The sequence below is a fragment of the Mercenaria mercenaria genome, chromosome 2 (assembly GCF_021730395.1).
Source record: "Mercenaria mercenaria strain notata chromosome 2, MADL_Memer_1, whole genome shotgun sequence".
In the NCBI taxonomy this organism is placed as follows: Eukaryota; Metazoa; Mollusca; class Bivalvia; order Venerida; family Veneridae; genus Mercenaria; species Mercenaria mercenaria.
The window spans coordinates 105,107,961-105,128,637 of record NC_069362.1 but is presented as its reverse complement, the minus strand read 5'-3'; the positions used below and the strand labels follow the sequence as shown (position 1 = coordinate 105,128,637).

Below are 20,677 nucleotides of genomic sequence, written 5' to 3'. Positions count from 1 at the left end.
TTATATGATTTAAGGAATAATAAGCAAATTCAGCATATTGTTATCCCCAGCAAAAGTTGGTCACGGTTCACACTTAAAAAAGTATCATCTGCCTAAAGAAATTGCACCTTTTTAAACTGGATATCTCTTTGATCCCAATGTCTCATTGCATATTTGGGTTATTTAGCCAAAAAGATTATATTTGAATTGACAAATAATATGTCCGCAGCAACTGTCCCGAAAACAGGGTTCCAATTCTGAAGTGAAAGTTAATAGAACCTATCTGAAGGTGGTGTTTTTTTTTGTTACATCACTACATGGCTGAGGCTAATAGATTTTTCTATTCTTAGCCCTACATGCAGTCCTTCAGAATGAGAAAGGTCTATCCAAGGATACCACAGACCAAGTTTAGCAAAGAACTTTCAAACAATTCTTGAGAAAAAATTGTTAAGAGACCTTTCTATTTTTAGCTCCAACAGCCCCCAAAAGGGGTTAGGCGAAACTATTCGAACAAGAAAATATCGGTAAAACCAATGAATACTCCCTGAAATATAAATACATGTATATTTAAACGCATAAAATGGGGATTCATTGACTGGGCACAAACCTCGACTTAAAACAAGACTTAAAACTCCAGCAAGTAGCTGTTAACAAAACTGAGCACTTAAAGTGCACATCTCCTCTTGGTAGAGAAGCAACCAATGAATTTTTGCTGAATTCAAGCCAGTTGTTATTTAAAAAAAAAGGATGATGTCATAGTTAACTAATGTTGAATAATCAAAGGGCAATTATTAAGTGAAAATATATCTGACTGGAACATAAAGATAATATGCGCATCCCATACTGGAAGGGAAGCTTCCCGTAAAGTTTCACTGAATACCAGCACCTATTCTACTAAGGAATTCTCTGAACAAGAAATGGAGCTACAGTATACCCATGCTGAAATGTCAAAGGGCAAGAACTGTGAAAAATCATCAGACCAGAATATGAAATTCTAAGAAAAAATGGGGCATAATACATAAAATATTGGTGCCAGAGTTAAGGACTTTTTTCATTTGATGTGGGTGATGACACAGAGTTATACGTTTAAGTTTGAAACAAATCCATTTATTAACAGAGATATGGTAAAAATTGAACTGAAATAAATCATGAAATATTTCTGCAAGAGTGATGGCCCTTGTATCATAATATGCGGGTGATGATGAGGAATAACTATTTTAAATCTGAATCAGATCGGTTGCGTAATGACAGAGACAGTGTGAAAGTGTATCAAAACTTTTCACGTGAGGTTTTAAATAAAAAGGGGGAATATTTCATGAAATACTATTGCAAGAGTTATGGCCCTTGTGTCATATGATGTGAGTGATAATGTAGAATTTTTTAAGTCTGAATCAAATCTCTTCAGTAATGACTGATATATAATGAAAATGCATAAAAATAACCTAAAAGTCTATGTAAAGAGTGTGCATAACCCATGAAAAATTGGTGACTGAATTACTGAGCTTGTGGTATATGATGCTAGTGATTGAACCACATGATGAGGGTGATGATGAGGATTAACTATTTCAAGCTAGAAGCAAATCCATCGAGTAATTACTGAGATGAAAATAAAGTACATCAAATCCTTAACCATCGTGTGGATGCGGAATGGATGCCGACTGTGAGGCAGACACTGACGCTGGGTCCAGTAGGATAAATCTCCATATACTTTGTATTGTCTAACTAAAAATCTGATAAAAGGGCCTGACAATATGCCTCTGACCACATAATATTAAACATGTATACAGCATTTCATTTTAATTAGGTGTTAACAGCAAGAGGAGTACAAAAGAAAGTGTGAAAGACAGACAGAATGACAGACAGTACAAACATTATTTTGTGCTTCCCGAGTCTTCAACACTGTTGCCATGAAACATTAAGGTTGATGTGTAATAAACTGTGATGGACCAACAATGAAAGTTTAGTCTGTAATGGCAACCAAAATTCTAATTTGTTTTACACACACAATGAAACAATGTGTCATTTCAATACTGATAAGTCTACATATAAGAGACACGGATGTCTATTGTGAGTTAGTAAAATATATGTTTTCCAATATATAAACGATAAATAAAACGTTTAAACAAAATTCAATGAAAAACTACTGTGGAATCTATTACATTAGCAGGCAAGTGATTGTTAAATTGTGGCAATAAAATATCCAAACCAGTACTATTTTAAATAATCAGGAGTGTCATAATTTTTTTCAAACTAAACAAAACAAGGATGCAAGTACACTACAATCAAACATGCTAGTGAGACCATGTCTTTTGAGTGAAAATTTTCCTTAAGACATCACTTTTTCAGTTCTCTTTTGTGTAGCTAAAGAACAGATCATGTTATATCAAGAGAACTGTTTCAAGCAAGTTGAACTGTATTACACTCAATAACATAAAATGTATGGTATTACATTGCAATATGGTTCTATTACAAATAAAGTAATAACATATGACTTGTAAAGTATGCAAACAACTGACTTAAATTTAGAGTCAGTTCACATTCTTACTTTGTTCAGATGAATAGACTAGGAAAAGAAATAAAAGTAGTCTTAAATATTATATTATATATTCATACTAAGGAATATATCACAGTAGAGCTTCAAAACTAACTAGAGCTATCACTAAAGGTGATGAATGTACCCCCCGCATGCACTGACACAGTACATTGCAATTTGACACACACGAGATTGCATAATTATGTGGACTGTATGTATACAGACTGTATGTATACAGTATAGTAACAAAAATCAAAGTCCCATAACTATGCAGAATATTTATCTAAAAGAACGTAACATGCACCATGCACAACTAGGGTTGGTACTGATCACTTGTGTGAAGTTTCATTAAATTATGTGCAAGGGTTCGGAAGATTAGGTGCGCACAAGATTGTATATGCAAACTGTATGTACATAGTATTTTAACAAGAAACAAAGTCCCATAACTCTGCAATTTTTGTTGCTGAAAGAACCTAACATGCCCTATGCACAACTACTGTTGTAACTGATCACTTGTGTGAAGTTTCATTAAATTGTGTCAAGGGGATAAGAAGAGATGGTGCGCACAAGATTGTGTCTATGTATATAGTATAGTAACAAAAAACAAAGTCCCGTAACTCTGCAAATTTTTTTTCTGAAAGAACCTAACATGCCCGATGCACAACTACTGATGTTACTGATCACTTGTGTGAAGTTTCATTAAATTGTGTCAAGGGGATGAGGAGAGATGGAGCACACAAGATTGTGTCTATGTATATAGTATAGTAACAAAAAACAAAGTCCCGTAACTCTGCAATTTTTTTCCCTGAAAGAACCTAACATGCCCCATGCACAACTACTGTTGTTACTGATCACTTGTGTGAAGTTTCATTAAATTGTGTCAAGGGGATGAGGAGAGATGGAGCGCACAAGATTGTGTCTATGTATAAAGTATAGTAACAAAAAACAAAGTCCCATAACTCTGCAATTTTTTATTCTGAAAGAACCTAACATGCCCCATGCACAACTACTGTTGTTACTGATCACTTGTGTGAAGTTTCATTAAATTGTGTCAAGGGGATGAGGAGAGATGGAGCGCACAAGATTGTGTCTACGGACAGACAGACGGACAGACAGACGGACGGACGGACGGACCGACAGACAACCTGAAACCAGTATACCCCCCCTTACAACTTTGTTGTCGGGGGTACAATGAGTGAGACTGATTTCATATTTATTTGGGTTTTACAGCGTACCAACACAGTATAGGTTATACGGCGCCAAACAGGATTACAAGTTTTGGTTTCACATCTCATTTACATCGAAACAAGAGCTCGTAAACACAAAATGCCCACCTTGATACATTCAGTAATTGCAGAAGGAACAGAAATGTTTGGACACTGTACATACAAGTTCTACTGTTCTGGGTCAATGTGACCCTAGGCCTTTGGTCTACTGACATCGAAATAAATAGGCGTAATCTGCTGGTCATGATCAACCTACCTATTAAGAAATCTTCAATCTTTATCAATGTTAAAATGGATCTGAGCAACCCTTGCTACATAACAGCAATAATAAACTTTGGAGTTTAAAGGCTGCAGACAAATTTAAGATTCTTTAAATAGAAAAATAAGCCAGCCTTCCTCTCAAAATAAGTGGACACAAGAATTGAATCTAACAAACCCAATCTGGAAAAATATTTATCAATTGCCTTTTAAGTGCAGTGGTTTTAGTTTAGGATAAATTTCAGAACTTCAGTTTCAAGTACCATCCATGAAAGGGTGTTTTTTTTTGTGGTTTTTTTTTTTTTTGTTTTTTTTTTGTAGCCCAGACTGTATTATGGTATAACTTTGTCTTTAATGTTAGATCAAACATTTCAAAAAATTTTTGGACACTATACATACAAGTTCTACTGTTCTGGGTCAATGTGACCTTGACCTTTGACCTATTGACCACAAAATCAATAGGTGTAATCTGCTGGTCAGGATCAACCTCCATATTAAGTTTCCTGATCCTAAGCCCAAGCATTCTCTAGTTATCGTCCTGAAATGGTTTAATTGTTCTGGGTCATTTTGACGACCTTCAACTTACTGACCTCAAAATCAATAGAGGTCATCTACTGGTCCTCCTTATTAAGTTCCGTGATCCTAGGCCTAAGCATTCTCAAGAATCATCTGGAAACAATTTACATGTTCCGGGTCACTTTGACATTGACCTTTGACCTACAGACCTAAAAATCAATAGAGATCATTTGCTGGTCATGACCAACCTGCTTTTAACTTTCATGACCTTAGACCCCAGAGTTCTTGGGTTAACATCCGGAAATCGTGAACTGTTCTGGGTCTCTGTAACCTTGACCTTTGAGATAGGAACCTGGGTTTTGCTCATGACACCCTGTCTTACTGAGGTTAACATTCATGCAAAATATAAACCAAATTGCTCTATGCATGTCAAATTTATGGTTCTGACAAATTCAGACGAACGGACACATGCACATACATCAAATAGCTGTTTGGATGACCATGTCCTCACTTCCGCTTGCGGGTTCAACAAAGAGTATTATAACTATTTGCATAAGTAGGGTGGAGTGTAACTTAATTGTAAAGAATACCAGTGCTCTACAGTGATCACAAAGTTACAGGCCAATAAAATACGGTTATTATAATAGTAGCTCGATCTGGGATGCTGTATTCAGCCGAGTGGTTTTTTGCTAGATTGGATCACACAAGGCACGAGCGTGATCTCTCTTGCAAAATCCACAGGAGCCGAATACAAAATCCCAGATTTAGATACTGTTATAATGACTCATTTATTATGTACCTCACTCTTTTTGTTTGTATGAAATCTTCAATCTTTATCAATGTTAAAATGGATCTGAGCAACCCTTGCTGCATAATAGCAATAATAAACTTTGGAGTTAAAGGCTGCGGCCAGATTTAAGATTCTTTAAATAGCAAAATAAGCCAGCCTTCCTCTCAACATAAGTGGACACAAGAATTAAATCTAACAAACCCAATCTGGAAAAATATTTATAAATTGCCTTTTAAGTGCAGTTGGTTCAGTTTATGATAAACTGCAGAATTACAGTTTCAGGTACCATGAAAGGGTGTATTTTTTTTTTTTTTTTTTTTTTTTGTACTGTTATAATGACTTTTATTTTATACCTCACTCTTTTTGTTAGTATGAAATCTTCACTCTTTATCAATAATAGCAATAATAAACTTTGGAGTTAAAGGCTGCCAACAAATTTAAGATTCTTTAAATAGCGAAATAAGCCAGCCTTCCTCTAAAAACAAGTGAATGAAGTATTGCCATGCAATACAAAGTCCCCTACTGGAAGGCACCTAATTTTCTCTACTGCAGTATAACATAATGAACTGATATCTGTCAATGATGTATAAATAATATTGAATATATACAATATAATATAACAAAGCACTTGGATTAAAATTTGCATATATAAAAACGTACAGTTGTTTTCATTTGGAATTTTTTTTTTTGGACGATTATACAAAAAGTTATCATAAAAGTTATTTATAGTAACAACAAAGTGAAATAAACCCTAAAAAAAAAAAAAAAAAAAAAAAAAATCTATAAAATATAAGTCCACAAGAAACTCTTCACCAGGTAGAGATAGATCAAAATACACCTAAAATTTGGATGTACCATGCATGTTGTACCACATAAGTGGTCTCAATTTTTCCTTACGGCCAGTAATAAAAAAGTTACAATATAATCTATTTATAGTAACAACAAAGGGACATAATTCTAAAAAAAGTGTGCCTCATAGTGGTGAACATTTCAACTAAGTTACATCAAAATTCCTCCATGCATGAAGAATTAGAAATGCTCCGGACAAAGTCATTCTTCAGTTTGACCTTTAACCTCTAAGTATGACCTTGACCTTAGACCTAGGGACCTGGTTCTGGCGCGCGACAATTCGTATCATGGTGGTGAACATTTGTGCCAAGTTACATTAAAATCCCTCCATGCATAAAGAAGAAATGCTCCAGACTAAAGTCATTCTTGAATTTGACCTTTGACCTCTAAGGATGACCTTGACCTTAGACCTAGAGCCGGGGCTTTGCGCACAACATGTTGTCTCATCCAGGGAAATGTTTGTGCCAACTGATATTTAAATCCTGTTTTGCATGACAAAGTTATAGACTGGACAGGAAAAAAATCCTATTGACCTTTGATCTCAAAGTGTGACCTTGACCTTTAAGCTAGGGTTCTGGGTGTTGTGCACGACACGTCGTCTCACCATGGGGAACATTTATGTAATATTGTAATCCCTTGATGGATGACAAAGTTCTGGACCGGACAGGAAAAAAACCCTATTGACCTTTGGCCTCCAATTGTGACCTTGACCTTGAGCTAGGGGTCCGGGTTTTATGCATGACATGTTGCCTCATCATGGGGAACATTTGTGCCAAGTAATATCAAAATCCCTTCATGGATGGCAGAGTTATGGACCGGACAGCAAAAAAGCCCTATTGACATTTGACCCCCAATGGTGACCTTGACCTTTGAGCAAGGGCTCCGGGATTTGCGCACGACATGTTGTCTCATCATGGGGAACATCTGTGCTAAGTAATATAGAAATCCCTAAATGAATGACAGAGTTATAGACTGGACAGTAAACAGACCCTGTTCAAGCCATGTTAACATTTGACTGCTAAGTGTGACCTTGACCTTTGAGCTAGGGGTCTCAAAGTTGTGCACGACACATCATCTTATTATGAGGTACAATTATGCCAATTGAAATTAAAATCCCTTCATAGATGGGAGAGTTATGGACCGGACAGGAAAAAAGCCCTGTTGACCTTTGACCTCGAATTGTGACCTTGACCTTTGAGCTAGGGGTGTGGGTTTTGCGCATGACACGTCGTCTCATCATGGGGAACATTTTTGCCAAGTAATATTAAAATCCCTTCATGGATGAAAGAGTTATGGACCGGACACGAAACAGACCCTGTTCATGCCATGTTAACATTTGACTGCTAAGTGTGACCCTGACCTTTGAGCTAGGGGTCTCAAAGTTGTGCATGACACATCATCTTATTATGAGGTACAATTATGCAAATTGAAATTAAAATCCCTTCATAGATGGGAGAGTTATGGACCGGCAAGGAAAAATGCCCTGTTGACCTTTGACCTCAAATTGTGACCTTGACCTTTGAGCTAGGGGTGTGGGTTTTGCGCATGACACGTCGTCTCATCATGGGGAACATTTGTGCCGAGTAATATTAAAATCCCTTCATGGATAAAAGAGTTACGGACCGGACACGAAATTGCGGACGGACGGAATGACAGAATGACGGAATGACGGAAAAGCGCATTCCTATAGTCCCCGAAACTGGTTTTCAACCAGTAGGGGACTAATAAGTGTATACAAGAATTAAATCTAACAAACCCAATCTGGAAAATATTTTTAAACTGCCCTTTAAGTTTAGTGGTTTCAGTTTAGTATAAGTTGTAGAATTTCATTTTCAGGTACCATGAAAGGGTGTTTTATTTATTTTTTTGTTTTTTTTTGTTTTTGTAGCCCTGGTTAGAACTTTGTTTTCAGTGTTAGGTCAAACGTTCTATTCTTTTATATACATGCAATATAGCACACCTTCCTATTTCCGTCCCTGTAAATATCATGTTGTCCTTATTACTGATCTGTAAAATCATACAAGTTTGTCTGCCTAACAGCTGCATATGCCAAACTCTGTTATTATTATCAAGGGTGGAGCATGGTATGGAAGAAAGTAATTGTGAGTGAGTGTTGACTAAATTTCGCCCGACCACACATAACTTTGCTAACCCCATGAAATACCTAATTCCTGCCATACTAACATCTCTTGGGCATTCTTTTCAAGCTGTTCCATGTGAATGGACTGATTTCATATTTATTTATTTATCTGGGTTTTAAGGCACACAAACACAGTACAGGTTATAAGGCGCAGTACAGGACTACAAAATTTTGTTTCACATCTCATTTACATCAAAACAAGAGCTTGTAGAACATGAAATGCCCCCTTGATGCCTTCAGTAATTGCATAAGGAACAAAATTAGTTGGTCACTGTACATAAAAGTTCTACTATTCTGGGTCAATGTGACCTTGACCTTTGACGTACTGACCTCAGAATCAATAGAGGTAATCTGCTGGTCATGATCAACCTCCCTGTCAAGCTTAATAATCCTAGGTGCAAGCATTCTTGAGTTAGCATCCAAAATATGCTATTTATAGTAACATAAAAGGGAAGTAATTCAATTTTTTATTGTAAGTGAGTATTGTATCATTTTTTTTATAAGTTTTTTTATTTTTAAAGGCTCTTACAGTAATCTTTTACTGTAAATCCACCATCATGATACAATAAATTATTGAACTTGTAAGACTGTATATTGTTCATACATGACCCCAGCCACATTTTCAGATGGGGTTTTATAATTGTTATACTGTATCAATGAGATCATGTAGGATATGTGTTTGACAAACGGACCACTGCCTTTATCTCAAAACCTGACACTGCCAAAAAAAAATATATATATTTTACTTTCAAACTTATTGCATGTTCATAGTTCTAGAAACATACAGAATGACAGGGGCAACAACAAAAATACTGAATGAATATAAGAGTAAGTGACATGCTGAAAGCCATTGTTAAAAAAAACTCTTATGGATTTTTTTTTTATCTTTTTAGTGAATCTGACTTTTAACATTTTATTTTCAAAAATACTGGACTGATTTCAACATTCTAGTTAAATTGGTTCGCAAGTTATTGATTGTAAAAATATTTCTATTTTCAGGCCCCTGTGACCTTGACCTTTGATGAAGTTATCCAAAACGACAATTGGGGTCATCTACTCTGTAATTCCTATCACCCTAAAAAGTTTAAAGGTTTTAGGTCAAATGGTTCTCAAGTTATCAATCTGAAATGGATTTCCATCTTCTATCTGTTGCGACCTTCACCTTTAAAAGTGACCCCAAATCTATACGGGTCATCTACTCTGCATGTCCAATAATCCTATGAAGTTTCAATATTCTATGTCAAGTGGTTTTTCAAGTTATTGATCAGATATGGTTTTCCATGTTCAGACCCCTGTGACCTTGACCTTTGATAAATCGATTTGGGTGATTATGCTCTGCATGTCTAATCATCCTATAAAATTACAACTTTCTGAGTCAAATGTTTCTCAAGATACTAAACGGAAATGGTTTTCCATGTTCAGGCCCCTGTGACCTTGACCTTTCATAGAGTGACCCGAAAATCAACTAGAGCTATCACTAAAGGTGATGAATGTACCCCCCACATGCACCGACACAGTACATTGCAATTTGACGCACACAAGATTGCATAATTATGTGGGCTGTATGTATATAGACTGTATGTATACAGTTTAGTAACAAAAAACAAAGTCCCATAACTATGCAGAATATTTATCTAAAAGAATGTAACATGCACCATGCACAACTAGGGTTGGTACTGATCACTTGTGTGAAGTTTCATTAAATTGTGTTTAAGGGTTTGGTAGACTAAGCACGCACAAGATTGCATATGCAGACTGTATGTACATAGTATGTTAACAAGAAACAAAGTCCCATAACTCTGCAATTTTTGTCGCTGAAAGAACCTAACATGCCACATGCACAACTACTGCTGTTACTGATCACCTGTGTGAAGTTTCATTAAAGTGTGTCAAGGGGATGAGGAGAGATGGAGCGCACAAGATTGTGTCTATGTATATAGTATAGTAACAAAAAAAACAAAGTCCCATAACTCTGCAAATTTTTTTTCTGAAAGAACCTAACATGCCCCATGCACAACTACTGTTGTTACTGAGCACTTGTATGAAGTTTCATTAAATTGTGTCGAGGGGATGATGAGAGATTGTGCGCACAAGATTGTGTCTATGTATATAGTATAGTAACAAAAAACAAAGTCCCATAACTCTGCAAATATTTTTTCTAAAAGAACCTAGCATGCCCCATGCACAACTGCTGTTGGTACTGATCACTTGTGTGAAGTTTCATTAAATTGTGTCAAGGGGATGAGGAGAGATGGGGCGCACAAGATTGTGTCTATGTATATAGTATAGTAACAAAAAAACAAAGTCCCATAACTCTGCAAATTTTTTTTCTAAATGAACCTAACATGCCCCATGCACAACTACTGTTGGTACTGATCACTTGTGTGAAGTTTCATTAAATTCTGTCAAGGGGATAAGGAGAGATGGTGCGCACAAGATTGCGTCTACGGACAGACGGACAGACAGACAGACGGACAGACAGACAGACAGACAACCTGAAACCAGTATACCCCCCCTTACAACTTTGTTGTCGGGGGGTACAAAAATGAAACAAAGTTAAAACACTAAAATGAATATAGTATAACTTTTACGTTACTACTAAATGAGCTTTTGATTGTTACCATATTTTGTTGTAATGTAACCTCTTAAATTTCTATCTAACTGTCATAAGTATGACTAATGAATTAAAAGGAAATTAAAAAATAAACGCATGTCTAACATCCGATAAATTACAGACCTTTAAGAACGCTATGAAATAGTTCAAACTGTTGTTAATATGTTGTTTTTCATTACTGGATCCCAGGTTATAAAACCCAGTTTTGAAGAGCAGTTATGACCTATGCCCCAGATCTGATTTTTGTCTGTTAATACTTCAATGTGTTTTTAAAATAATTGAACTAACTCTCCTTTGTAGCTGTACTTATATTTCTCCATAAGGTTCTAGTCTTTATAGTTTGGTTCTTGAATATACCAATTTGCAAAGTGCATCTCAAAACTGTTCTCAAATTATTATTAAAATCCATTTACTAAGCTGAGTGCTGATGTGCATCAAAAGAAGTTTTTGATGATCTTGGTTACAAATCGTACCCAAAGTGGAACATATCTGTCTGGACGTTGAAATGTTTTCTCTGTCACCTTATATGATGTGTCATATAGTCGCTCATGCTCCTGAAAATTGGGATAAAAATTAGTGTCTGGCACAGCACAAATTTTATTTAAATCTATCCTAAAAATCACTAATATTTCCTCTCGCAATGTTAGTCTCATTTATTCTAGGTTATTTAATTGCGTGATGCTAAATTTATTCCCTTGATTTTACCTTCATGATGTTGTGAAAAGTGAAACCAGGATATACAATGGGATATACGATGATATAAATTTGTCAGATTTTTCTTCAAAACTTCCAACAGGAATGAAACTCAGAAATGTATGTGAAAATTAAGTTAATGCTCATAATAAGTGTTTTACAGTAGATCATATTCAAATAACACATAATTCTATAACAGACTACAAATGTAAATGTTCAGTGTAAATATTTTTCAATTAAAATATAAAAGGGCAAAATGTTGATACATCTCAGAACAAGACAACACAGACAGAAGCAAGTAATTAAATACACCTTTGTGGAAATTAGATGTCTATATCAACTCAGGTGAAAGATCAATAATCAGAGACATCTATATAACTTAATGCTGAACTTGTTTACTTTGAAAAATATATTAGAAACAGTAGACACACTCTTCTTCAAATGCTATTTGTCAGAAAAATAACTGCCACTTATGCTAGATAATCAAAGGTCAGTTTACAATGTTATCTTCAGTCTTATTTTGCTATGACTTAAACGTTCAATATACAGACATCAAAAATATCTACTAATCACAGGCAATCATCTTTTGAAGTTTGTCATCCCTTAATTCTAAAGCGTTCTTCAGTTATTGATCTGAAACCATAATAGTGTAATGGTTACTGTGACCACGGACTTTTAGCTACAAGGCTCAGAACAATAGGGGTCATCTTTGTACCAAAGGCAATCATCATAATTTTTATGATGTTCAAAAGGCTGTAGGCCAAAAAAATCTGAAATATTTTCTGTCTTGAAGCCACTGAGACCTTGACATACCGACCTCTAAAACAAGTGGACTTTTTAAATGTAGGCACAAACTTTCTCAACTCAATGAATGGAAACCTAATGGTCTAACACCACAGTGACTGGCCAAGTCTCGTAAAACAGTAAAGCGTGGGTGAAGGGTGGGTGAGGGGTGGGTAAGGGGTGAATAATAAATATATACACCCTATTATTCTTGGTGAAATGACGTCATAATAAAAGCATACCTGTTTCAGCTGATTTTGTAATGAGATATTTGTTGTGAGAACAGCCACTTGACATTCTAAATCTCTGTATATAGATCTGTAGCCTACAATGGAAGACAGTTTTCAGGTCATTATACGAATACGAATATTTTTATTAGCATAAAACATAATAACAATGTTTATAGCCATTTCAAAATGAATACTGGTTACAATATTAAATCAAATTTGATTCACAATAATTTCACACTCAATTTAAGTAAACACATGTGAAACCTAAAATTAACAAAACACACAAACTGATAAAAACATTTTTACTTTCATCAATGGTATACCTATTTTCTTTAATGCTGTTATCTATATTTGTTTATTTTAATGGTGCTAAAGTCAAACCATAACAATGTTAGCTCAAATGCAAACTTTCCGGCATTTTATGGTGGAGGAAGACATCACTATGATGTAGCTACAAGTTAAAAGGAAATGCATACTGTCCATATTCCCCTTATCTATGTACAGTCGAGTCCATTAATACGAACTCGCTTGATATGAATTTTCGGATAAAACGAACAAAATCTGGATTCCCCGGCCGAGTCCTTCTATTTCCTTCGTAAAATTATTTCGTTAATAGCGAACTCACTTCATACGAATAATCGGCAGATATGAACATATTTTGGAAGCCCCAATTAGCTTAAATGTTATAATTTTAAATCTTTTGATACGAATTAATTTTAGAAGTCTGCGGTCATTTCGCCCTTGTTACGCTTGACTATTTAATAGTTTGAAACTGTACAGTGCTGATATGTAATCGAAGTAAATAAAATGTGTTGAAAATAGTAATATTGTCAACCTTGTGCGGCAAATTGGACAATAGAGTAGCTCACGCTTATTCAAAAACAAATACTCGGTCCTTTGTGTATCATGTCAATAGAAACAATTTAATTAATTGACAGGTCAACATTTAAAGAGGTGACATGTAAATAATTTTAAACACATTATTGACGTTCTATTGTCGATAAAGGTAAGCCGTGTCTTACAAAATATACAAACTTTTATCCCTATAAGAATGATTATATAGTACAAGTTTCATAACAGAAATACTGTTGGAGGTGGATATAATTTGGTGCTCCTGACCTCGACCGCACATTAACATTTAAATTCATACAGTTTTACATGTTTAAGTATGACTTTTGTTGAGTAATTTCAATGTTATCTGAATAAATTACTTTAATCAGTTTAAAACTACTAACTACTTCCATAATATTGACATCCGAATCTATTCACCGATGATACTGCCCAACTTGCTCAGACAAATTATCCGGTGAGTCATACATTCATTAATACGAATTTTGTTTGATACGAACATATTTCCCAGGTCAAGATGAGTTCGTATAAAGCGAGTTTGACTTTACCATATTTCAGGAAATAATATCTTATACTTTCAAAAGTTTAAAAGTTATCACAGAATCTACTTTTTGTGACGGGCAGGCTGAAGAATCAACTGACAGATGGCTGATGGGAAACAATTCATAAGTAAAGTAAAGTGTTTGCTTTATCATTGTGTCACTCCTTTCACTAGGCCATCCATTTTAACTTACAAGACACCTTAGCCTTGTTCACATTTACTTCCTGAAACCTATGCTTTATTGCCAGGTACAATGCAGGCTCTACTGCTAGGTACCTGGCAGATAGGCAATGTTAAGTTTTACTGCTGGGTACCAGACAGGTAGGCTAATAGTATGTCATTTACTGAATCCTATGCTTCACTGCCAGGTACCAGGCAGGTAAGCAATGTTACTTCCCGAATCCAAAGTTTTACTGCTGGGTACCAGACAGGTAGGCTAATAGTGTGTCATTTACTGAATGCTTCACTGCTAGGTACCAGGCAGGTAAGCAATGTTACTTCCCGAATCCAAAGTTTTACTGCTGGGTACCAGACAGGTAGGCTAATAGTATGTCATTTACTGAATGCTTCACTGCCAGGTACCAGGCAGGTAAGCAATGTTACTTCTCGAATCCGAAGTTTTACTGCTGGGTACCAGACAGGTAGGCTAATAGTATGTCATTTACTGAATCCTATGCTTCACTGCCAGGTACCAGGCAGGTAAGTAATGTTACCATTCTTTAACTAGCAAGTTACATATCAAACTGGCACAAAAGAAAAACTTCAACCTTTTTTTCCTTAGGTTGATGCTTTAACCACTTGTCCATGGTGTATGTATATTACAAATTAATTTTGAATAGAGCTTTCTTAAAATGTCCTTAATTAATCAGTTAGACAGAAATTTCAGATCCTATAAATATTCAATCACAGTAAAATTGGCATCAAATGGCTAAGACTTTATATTTACCAAAATTTGGAGATCCTATTAAGGTGAGCACAGGTAACCTTGAGTCTGGTATATAGTACCACAATCCTTTGACATGAAATGTCCAATGAGGTTTGTAATATTCGTAAAGAGATATACGTTGATCTTGACACTGTTTACATGTCTCTTCATGAAACTGTTTGGCAATTCTTGTGTATGCATCAGGTACAAAGCCCGAAATCCCTGATGATCCGAAGAATCCATTTGTCTAGTTTGAAATAAAGAAAAAAGTATTAAGTGAGGATGAGATGGTAAAAATTCTAAACAAATAAAAATATTACTTTGTTACATGTATCATTTCTATAACAAGAGCTGTCACAGGAGACAGCGCGCTCAACTATTTCGATACTGGATAGTGAAACTGGGTACATCTGAGGAAACTGGAGCTGGCACTGGAGTGTTTAATGACACCAATGGTGGATGAAGATACTGCACAATAGCTTGAGTCTGTGTCAAAAATATTAAGTAATAAGCAGTCTGGGGTGTAACTGTTTTAAGTTATGTAGCCTATTTCAGTTACTTTTTCAAGCATTTTATAACCTGTATTAGTTATAAAATATAGTTAACTCAGGTAAGTTATTCAAAAAAAGTCTTTTTGCTGTTCTCACAAAGTGACCTTTAAAGTGAAATTAGTAGCAAACTGTGGTTAATCAAATTCTCTTTTAGTCTGAGCATGTCCTGATAAGCATAATGGGATATTAAGAGTTTTATAGCTTTAAAATGTTTGCGTAAAACTTTTATCAGCCTTGCGTAAAATATTTTACTGCATAGCTGGAAAGATAAAAAGTCAAGGATTCAAGAAATAATTGCATTAGTCTCATTCATAATGACGAATTGGCACAGGAGGGCTTTGTAATATTTTATGATAACTGAAACAAGTTATGAAAGTTTAAGCAATAACTCAGATGGGTTATAAACTGCGATAACTTGAAATAGTTACACCCCTGACTGATAAGAGAGGTAAAATTCAAGTGTATCAAAACACTATATAAGTATAATTCTAAGCAAAAAAGGGGCATAATTCATAAAATAATTGTGCAAGAGTTATGCATCTTGTATCATATGATGTGGGCGATGATGTGGAACAACTACTTCAAGTTTGAATCAAATGCATTTTGTAATAACTGAGATGTAGTGAAAATGCATCAAAATTAAGCTTAAATTCTAAGTATAAAGGGGGAATAATTCATGAAACACTGGTGCAAGAGTTATGCACCTTGTGTCATATGATGTGGGTGATGTTGTTGAACAATATATTTAAGTTTGAATCAAATCCATTCAGTAATAACAGAGAAAGAGTGAAAGTGCATCAAAACTTTAACCTGAAATTCTAAATAAAAAAAAAAGGGGGAATAATTCATGAAAAATTTGTGCCAGAGATATGCACCTTGTGTCATATGATATGGGTGATGATGTTGAACAACTATTTTAAGTAGGAATCAAATCCATTCAGTAATAACAGAGATTGAATGAAAGTGCATCAAAACTTTAACCTGAAATTCTAAGTAAAAAGGGGAAATAATTCATGAAATATTTGTGCCAGAGTTATGCACCTTGTGTCATATGATGTTGGTGATGATGTTGAACAATTATTTTTATTTTGAATCAAATCCATTCAGTAATAACAGAGATAGAGTGAAAGTGCATCAAAACTTTAACCTGAAATTCTAAGTAAAAAGGGGAAATAATCATGAAATATTTGTGCCAGAGTTATGCACCTTGTGTCATATGATGTGATGATGATGTTGAACAATTATTGTAAGTTTGAATCAAATCCATTTAGTAATAACAGAGATAGAGTGAAAGTGCATCGAAACTTTAACCTGAAAATCTAAGTGAAAAAGGGAGAAAAATCATGAAATATTGGTGCCAGAGTTATAGCCCTTATGTCAGATGATGATGGGTGATGATGAGGAATAACTATTTTAAGTTTGAATCAAATCCATCAAGTAATTACAGAGATAAGAAGAAAAAAGAGGAAGTGTAAAAAAAAACTTTAACCAAGGTGGGGACGCGGAAGGACGCCGACACTGGGTTGAGTAGGATAGCTCTCCTTATACTTTGTATAGTCAAGCTAAAAGTGTGAAAAGGTCAAAATTCAGAATGCATACTTTTTAACAGAATTTGTATGTAAACTTTTATATAAAAATATTTATTCTTTGCGTTAAATTTTTTAAAGAATTTATTTTCTTGTTTTTGCCGGGTTTAACATCACACCAACACAATGCTAGGTCATTATGGTCATTTTCCAGCATTTATAGTGGGTGCAAACTAAAGGTGCCCATCCATGCATTATTTCATTATCAGCAAGCACCTTGGTAGAACAATCTACTTTCAGTAAGACAGACAGATGGCTTCCTCACACGAAGAATTCAACACCACAAGTAAGGCTTGAACCCCCATTGGTGAAGGGCAAGTGATCTGAAGTCAGTGACCTTAACCACTTGGCCACTATGTATATCTATCTTAATTGAGATATTGGTTTGTTTTATTCATCCGGCATTTGTGCAGATGCTTAAAACAAAATACAGGTCTTTTCTAAAGTGAGTCGACTTATTTTTACACAGGGACTTCCAGTTTATCAAATTTGCAGAACTACCTTTACATAGTTTTGAAAATAATGTTAAACCTAAATGTCATGCAAGAAAAAATGTCACACGTCATAAAAAATTTTCAGTATCACAAATAGTTTTTCATTAGCCATTTCACAATCTTACCTCAGGTGAAGCAGTGAGAATATCAAACACGGCACTGGATCTATTTATCACAAAATCTACATAGCGACTGGTCAGATTAAAATATCCTGAGGCTAACAGTATTCTATCACAGATTTCAGAGCTTGTGAACAGACGTTCAGTCACTATTTCATCATCTTTTATTTTAAATGGACCCATTTGTATCAAGGGATACAACCATGTATCTACACTGCTGTCATTTGAGGTAATTTGAGTTGACGCCCTTGATTCCCTCCAAACTTTGTTCAGTTTTGACATTGTTCCTCCAGCATAGTCTTTGAACACTAGGATACCTTCTGAACCTGTAAAGTAAACACCAATTCTTTTACCAAAGTCCATGACAATGTTTGTTTTTGCTGGGTTTCAGTCATAATGTGACTTTACAACTTTTACCAAGTGAACACATGATGTAATCTTTTCACGAGTGGTTAGAGAATATGTAACACCTGGTGTTTACATGTGAAAGATATTTTGATCTTACATGCAGACAAACAAATTTTCTTTTCATTTCATGTCTTTTCAATGTTTTTTTTTCTATTTATACCACTTTTACTTTTAGTAGCAACAAATTATGATCATTACACAACACTACACACATTATATTAGAAAAGTTAGATAATTCTTTGAGATTTTTATATTTCTATTTCATTTTAATATTACCGGGTACACAACATGCCCTATATACCTTTACTGATGTAATTTCATGAAGTATGTTTGATAAATATATTCTCTTTCATTTCAGGTTAGCTAAAAATGGTGCTGTGTTGATTATATTTAGAGCCAGGTCTTGCAATTTTTGAACAGTAAATATACAGAAAGAAAAACCAACATTTAACTTCTACTTTCAAATCAATAATATTCGTTTCTGACCATTTTTGGCAGACTTCATTGATGGGTCAATCAATTAACTAAATTCCAAATGAAAAAGAAAATTCCTGATTAATTTAAGTTATAAATAGAGGATATTACATGTTTTTTGCATATTGAATTTATTAAACGAGTTGAATAAATGATAAAATGCGAGGCTCTGCTGAGCATTTTATTAATTTTATTCAACGAGTTTAATAAATTCAATGTGGAAAGTCACAAATGTAATATTCTTTTTATCACATGTTAACCTTTCCTGTCGAAACATCAAAAATTCTACCTTTTACTATATAAACAAGTCAATTTGACCAACGTCTCCTATACTATAAACGACACCGATGTCAAAGCTTTATTACACTAGCGTATTATCATTTTTATTTAATGGCTTTATTACACTCCCACGATGTCAAACATGTGATAAAGCTGAAATCCATGACTTCATATCAGCTTGAAACAGACGTTTTTCATGCTTGCAAAATAAAATGATTTCACAGTAACAGAAAACATCCTGTATAATATACTCATACATACCATCATAAGGATGAGGGGCTTCTTCCGGATATATAGTGGTATTATTGCACTGCAGGTGGAATGAGAACCGAGATACTGCACATACAAGATCACAGAGGTAGTTGGACATTTCTGGACAAGATCGAAACTGTATATATCTATCCTGGCGATTTGTGAAGTACGAATCACTTAGATTGGCACTGGAAAATAGTGCACACAGTACATAATAAATGATCAATGTTTTTTTTCATTAAAGAAAGAGGTTTAAACACTATTCAGCTAAAATAACATTGTAAGAAATATCAAATATATACAGCAGTTTTAAGCCCTTTTCGTTACTTTAAAACACCACAAAGACATAAATCACCTAGATTCTGGAATAATTTCACTAGGATGTAGCTTAAATGAACTATTACTTACGGAATGTAACAGATTCAGACTGTTAACACTCTTCTCCTGTATAATATTTCTTCAATTCTAAACTGTCTTGTATGTAAAAGAGTAGAGATTAAATATGATAGCACTATCATTTCGTTTTGTTAGTCCTTTTCAGTTTTCTTCTTCTTTCCATCCAAGTGGGTTGGCATGACATGACATAAATTTCAGCGTACATTATCAACAAGAGGACCATGATGGTCCTGAATCGCTCACCTCTTCCCACATGATCCAGTTTTGAGTATGACGTCGTTTTTTCTATTATTTGACATAGTGACCTAGTTTTTGAGCTCATGTGACCCAGTTTTGAACTTGATCTAGATATTATCAAGATAAAAATTCTGACCAATTTTCATGAAGATCCATTGAAAAATATGGTCTCTAGAGAGGTCACAAGGTTTTTCTATTATTTGACCTATTGACCTAGTTTTTTAAGGCATGTGACCCAGTTTCAAACTTGACCTAGATATCATCAAGGTGAACATTCTGACCAATTTTCATGAAAATCCATTCAAGGGTATGGCCTCTAGAGAGGTCACAAGGTTTTTCTATTTCAAGACCTACTGACCTAGTTTTTGATCGCAGTTGACCCAGTTTCAAACTTGACCTAGATATCATCAAGATAAACATTCAGACCAACTTTCATACAGATCCCATGAAAAATATGGCCTCTAGAGAGGTCACAACGTTTTTTCATTATTTGACCTACTGACCTACTTTTTGATGGCACGTGACCCACTTTCGAACTTGACCTAGATATCATCAAGATGAACATTATGACCAATTTTTATGGAGATCCATACACAAGTATGGCCTCTAGAGAGGTCACAAGGTTTTTCTAATTTTAGACCTACTGACCTAGTTTTTGACCGCACATGACCCTGTTTCGAACTTGACCTAGATATCATCAAGATGAACATTCAGACCAACTTAAATGAAGATCCATTGAAAAATATGGCCTTTAGAGAGGTCACAAGGTTTTTCTATTATTTGATCTACTGACCTAGTTTTTGACGGCACGTGACCCACTTTCAAACTTGACCTAGATATCATCAAGATGAACATTCAGACTAACTTTCATACAGATCCCATGGAAAATATGGCCTCTAGAGAGGTCACAAGGTTTTTCTATTATTTGACCTACTGACCTAGTTCTTGACCGCAT

The 20,677-nt window shown here is 34.9% G+C and overlaps 1 protein-coding gene across 2 annotated transcripts in view; it reads right to left on the bottom strand.

Moving 5' to 3' along the window:
* Nucleotides 1-9,070: 9,070 nt before the first annotated feature.
* LOC123564792 (CDP-diacylglycerol--glycerol-3-phosphate 3-phosphatidyltransferase, mitochondrial-like) overlaps nt 9,071-20,677 on the bottom strand; it is a 39,224-nt gene continuing 27,617 nt past the window's right edge. Inside the window, exons 5-9 of one of the 2 annotated variants that reach the window (XM_053537424.1) lie at nt 19,099-19,277; nt 17,683-18,002; nt 14,948-15,173; nt 12,624-12,706; nt 9,071-11,459 (exon numbers count right to left, since the gene is read on the bottom strand). In XM_053537424.1, the coding sequence (XP_053393399.1) occupies nt 11,340-11,459; nt 12,624-12,706; nt 14,948-15,173; nt 17,683-18,002; nt 19,099-19,277 (928 nt within the window). In that variant the 3' untranslated portion in view covers nt 9,071-11,339. The remainder of the gene's footprint in view (nt 11,460-12,623; nt 12,707-14,947; nt 15,174-17,682; nt 18,003-19,098; nt 19,278-20,677) is intronic. The other variant, XM_045358616.2, reaches the window with a different exon arrangement.